This window comes from Telopea speciosissima, chromosome 4 (genome assembly GCF_018873765.1).
Source record: "Telopea speciosissima isolate NSW1024214 ecotype Mountain lineage chromosome 4, Tspe_v1, whole genome shotgun sequence".
NCBI classification, from domain to species: domain Eukaryota; kingdom Viridiplantae; phylum Streptophyta; class Magnoliopsida; order Proteales; family Proteaceae; genus Telopea; species Telopea speciosissima.
The window spans coordinates 60,530,094-60,535,357 of NC_057919.1; the positions used below are offsets into that span (position 1 = coordinate 60,530,094).

At 39.9% G+C, this 5,264-nt stretch overlaps 1 protein-coding gene across 1 annotated transcript; it reads left to right on the forward strand.

Moving 5' to 3' along the window:
• Positions 1–337: 337 nt before the first annotated feature.
• On the forward strand, positions 338–2,290 carry LOC122657583 (pentatricopeptide repeat-containing protein At2g36980, mitochondrial). Its single transcript, XM_043852327.1, has one exon. The coding sequence runs from the start codon at positions 390–392 to the stop codon at positions 2,286–2,288; it is 1,899 nt and encodes a 632-aa protein (XP_043708262.1). The 5' UTR covers positions 338–389; the 3' UTR covers positions 2,289–2,290.
• Positions 2,291–5,264: the final 2,974 nt, after the last annotated feature.

Consider the following 5,264-nt stretch of genomic DNA (forward strand, 5'->3'; position numbering starts at 1 on the left):
AAATAGTTTTTTTTTTTTAAAAAAAACTCATTTTTAAGGAAACCCAGGGATAAACTCGTCTGATACAACTAATCCATACTGATACCATATCGGTATCGAATCAGTTTTGAAGATGACCGATACCCAATCCGATACCGTGCACTAAAACCATGAACAATTGGAAGAAAAAAAAAAGAAAGAGAGTAACCAGTGCATGAGGCTCCCGCACTTCAGAATACCTAAAATCTATTCTAGTTATAAATACCAAACACGGCCTAGTGTTCTTTTCATTGCCCTCAATTTGTAGTGTGTACTCTCCAGGTCTGTGGCCTGACCGTCATTACCATTACGCCTGAAACATTTCTGCCTACAATATGTCCTCCACATATTGAGTCTCCGAGGAGAATGACATGCGTTCAGGCTTGTTCCGCACTACATCTACGATCGTCGCGGTTGCGAGATCGGGGCGGATTGTTTGTGCGAGAAAGCTGTTCGATGAAATGCCGCATAGAGATTCCATTGCTTGGAATGCAATGCTTGCTGGTTATTCCCAATCGGGTCATGCCCAAGAAGCCCTCTCTCTTTTCTCTCACATGAGGGTTGCCGACATGGTGCCTGATCATTTCTCGTTCACCGCCGTCCTGAGTGCATCAGCAGATGCCGGCGAACTCTTGTATGGAAAGAAGATTCACGCACTCGTCATTGGTCTCGGCTACCAATCTTATTTGCCCGTCTGCAATTCACTCATAGACATGTACGGCAAATGTTACTCTCCCGGCTGTGCTGTTCAGGTGTTTAATGCTATGAACCTCAGGAATGAAGTTTCGTGGTGCTCCGCCTTATTTGTTTATGTGAAAGCCGGTCGGCTCGGTGATGCCCATGAGCTTTTCGATAGCATGCCCACAAGGGGGGAATTTGCGTGGAATATTATGATTGCTGGCTATGCTCATTATGGAGAGATCGAATTGTGTTTGAGCCTGTTCAAACATATGCAACGAGCTGCTTGCCGGCCCGACCTCTGCACATTCACTGGCCTCATGAACGCCTGTGCTGAAGTAGCAGATCTTAGCTATGGAATCATGGTGCATGGTTGTATCATCAAAAGCGGTTGGAGCTTTGCAGTGGAGGCTAACAACTCAGTTTTAAGCTTTTACGCCAAACTAAGCTGCTTGCATGATGCTGTGAAGGCTTTTGCATCTGCCACGACTAGAACCCAGGTTTCTTGGAATGCCATGATCGATGCTTTCATGAAGGTTGGAGACATTGACTGTGCTCTTGCTCTGTTTTGGCAGTCACCCGAGAAAAATATTATATCATGGACGGCTATGATCTCAGGGTATGCAAGGAACGGGCACGGAGAAGAGGCCATTGTCTTTTTTGTTGACATGATGAGTAATCTTATCAAACCCGATGACTTTACATTTGGGGCTGTCCTTCACGCTTGTTCTAACTTAGCAGTTCTCGGGTGTGGTAGGATGGTACATGGCTCTGCATTCCGCCATGGTTTTCATTCCTTGACCTATGTGGGCAATGGCTTAGTAAACATGTACACCAAGTGTGGTGACTTACAAGGATCATGGCAAGCTTTTACTGAGATAATCAATAAGGATTTGGTCTCTTGGAATGCAATGCTATTTGGGTTTGGGCTGCATGGTAAAGCTTTTGAAGCTGTAAAGCTTTATGAAGAGATGGTTGGTTCTGGTCTAAGGCCTGATAAAGTGACCTTCATTGGGTTGTTGATGACTTGTAGTCACTCAGGGCTAATAGAGCAAGGCCTTGTGTTTTTTGAATCAATGGTATCAGTTTATGGACTTGCTCAAGAAGCAGATCACATAACTTGCATGGTGGACATGCTTGGCCGGGCTGGGTACTTGAAAGAAGCAAGAGAGTTGGTTGAGGAATATTCAAGTACAGTAAGTATGAAGACTAGCTCAAATGAAGCTCTTCTTGGTGCATGTGTTGCGCATGGAAATGTGGGGCTTGGGGCAATGGTAGGAGAGGATTTGATGATCATAGAACCTCAGAGAGAAGCTAGCTATGTGCTACTGTCAAATTTGTATTGTGCAAGTGGACAATGGAAGGAAGCAGAGAAGGTGCGGAAGGCATTGGTGGAGCAAGGGGTAAAGAAGATGCCTGCTTGTAGTTGGATTGAAGTGGGAAACAGGGTTATGGTCTTTGTAGCTGGGAAACATTCATATCCTCACATGGAAGACTTGTATAAAATATTAAATTTTGTAAAATCTGAAATGAGAAATCCAAATTTGTTTGGCTTTGAAAACTATAAAGCATTCCATTCCTTGAAAGGATGAAACTTGTATGGTTCGGTTTGTGTAATCACACTAAAACAAAATTAGGAGCTTAGGATCATTATCGCCTCAGCTTTGGAGCCTTACACCGGACTTCACAAGTAAAAAGCCCTTTCAACAAATTAGGGCTGAACAAGGGACATGGTCTGGTTTTCATTGTGGAAGCAAAATGTCACATTGGACCATTAACCATTCATACAAGATAGCTTGGAAACTGTCATTCTTGTATGTCTGACTGAATCTTCAGTAATTATTCTTAATGAAGAACAGAACTACTTATTCCTTTGTTGTGATTCACCATTCAATAAAGAGAAAGATCCTGATAAATTTACTAACAATCAAAATTGTTGCCTAAATTATTAGTATTAGGTGCTGCTCCATGACCCACTGTTGCTGCCTGGAGACTGCAGAGATACCAATTTCCAATTCCAGGATTTTGCAAATTAAAATAAGTAACAATCAAACAGGGATAACAATTCCTCTAAGGAAGAAAGGAAACTGCCCATGAGCACCATAAAGAAAGAAAACAATAACCAATTGCTGGAAATAAAAGGTTATCAGTACAAGTTTGCATAAACAATCAAATCTAGCATCCTATGAATTGAAAAGGAAGTGCGAAATGGAGAAGTAAACATTATCTACATATGTTTCTAATAACAAATGTAGAGAAAAGTGCTAATTTGTTTAATAGAATCAAACCATCAGGGGTACCAACTATAACTTGGAGGAAGGTGATGGAATCGAGGCAGGATCCATACTCCTTTGAGGTGACGAGTATCTATCCCATCGTCGAATTGGGAGACATTCTCATTGTAAATGTATCGGTCCAAGTCATCACACGTGATCTTTGTTCCACAAGTGGAAATTGAAAAATGTTCTGGTAATCCCAACCTTTCCTCCATTTTTCTTTTGCTAAAGTAGTCTTGTATTGCTCCAAATGGTAATGACTCTGAGGGAGTATAATTAAAGGTTTTATAAGGAGAGACCATTGTGTAAGGAACCCATTCTGGTTTTTTCAGAGAGAAGGTCACTAATGCATTTTTAGAGTTCAGAAAATAGAAAACACCATTATAATGTGAGGCACATGTAATGGCGTCTAGGCGCTTTTGTCTGTCGAGATACTCATGTGTAGTCCATTCAGTAGCACCACATCGAATCAAATTTAACACCAATGTGTTGCTGCTATTTCTTTTATTAATGACACAGACAATGCAGTCCTGAGAAGTAGGAGATGATGAGATTGCTCCAACATGGTCAGAAAACTCTGAATGAGGCAATGGTGGAAGGTCTATTCTTGCCCTGGAGAAAGGACATAAGAAGAAGACCAAATCATCTTTGTACACAAGAAGCCATCCTCTATTAGATGCAATTCAAGTTGCACCCTCCAACTCTGGGATATTTATAATGTAATGGCGATCTTGCTATAAGTCATACAAAATGCACTCAGAACCATCATCATCATACTGTAGAAACCATGGAGTTTGTTCTGTGGATTCAATTTCGGCTGAAGCATTAATAGAAGCAGAACGCCACGCCTTACAAGTACTGCGGAAACACAGTAGCTCAACTATACCCAGACGGCATGCGATAGGTTCAAGAAGGTCAGCATGAAGTTCAGACCAAAATCCTTTTACAACATCAACAAATGAACCACCTTCTTGACTGGTTTCTTCACTTGAGGCATGTAGACATTTCCTGCAAATAATTAAGGAAGACATGATGCAACAATCCCAATATGAAACTGTGAATTTCAATTATAATAAAGTGAAAGCATATCAAACCTATATCCTTAACAGAGGAGCCACAAGATACATTTGTTATAACCAAAATGCACAAGCAAGAACCCACAGGCAAAGCACAAAGATTAACTTTTTTATTGGTGGCACCAATAACCTGATAATGCACAACTTCATGTAGATTTTATGGGAATGTGAAGTCATGCTTTATGCATTTTTGAAGGTGTAATTCAACAACTCCTTCAAATAGAAAGACACCAAATTCAAAAAAGCAAATTGCATACCATTTGATATTCCACAATAGACAACAAAGATGGCTCTTAACAGAAGTTGAATGGCAAAACAGGATTTCAAACACATTTAGTTGGGAAAAAAAGTAACTAGTAGAGTTGAATATTAGAGAACCCACCAAAAAATTTTTGATATTTGTTGAGCTCTCAATTTGATTCTTTAATTTTTGGATGGATAATTAAATATATTCAATGAGCACAAAGGATTACAGATAAACTCCTCAAAGGGAGTGGCAGAAGGGGAAAAAAAAAACAGAACAGATAAAGAACAATCCATCCAAACATGATAAATGGTTGCAAAGAAAAAAAGAAAAAGAAAGCTTGCCCACTGAATTTCTTCTAACCCATATCCATTCCCTTTCAAAATCAAGAGGAAAAAGGTCACACAGAACAAGTGATGAACATCTTCATGGCATTCCAACACAAGCAACAGGAAAGAGGAAGTGGAGATCTACCTCTGCTTCTTTACCACAACCATATTTGTTGTTGTTGTTGTTGTTGTGCAGCAAAGAAAAAATCATGACAGTGGTTTGCAAAATTTATTCCTACTCAATCACTATAGATAGAGAGAACAGAATCTAGACTCAAAAGGATCCGATGCTTTATAATTTTGAAAGAATTGAAAACTCCATTGTTGATGTGTGGAAGAACAGTCGTAGAGTAATTATGTGATGAGAGAGAGTGAGTGAGTGAACCTGTGAACGACCATTGAATAGTGAATGATAATATAGCGTAACAGGTTCCACTTCTAGCGGGTGGTTATCACGGAGTCTTCAAGCCGGACTCTTCCTCTTCTTTCCTTTTATATCCTCTGCTTTTATTTTATTTTAACTCGATATCCCGACTAAATGTGGTTGGCTACATGAATCCTCTCACTAATCTATTTTATTCAAAGATTTTATACAATTAAGACTAAATGTCATTTCAATCCTATCCAATACCAGCTTCACTAA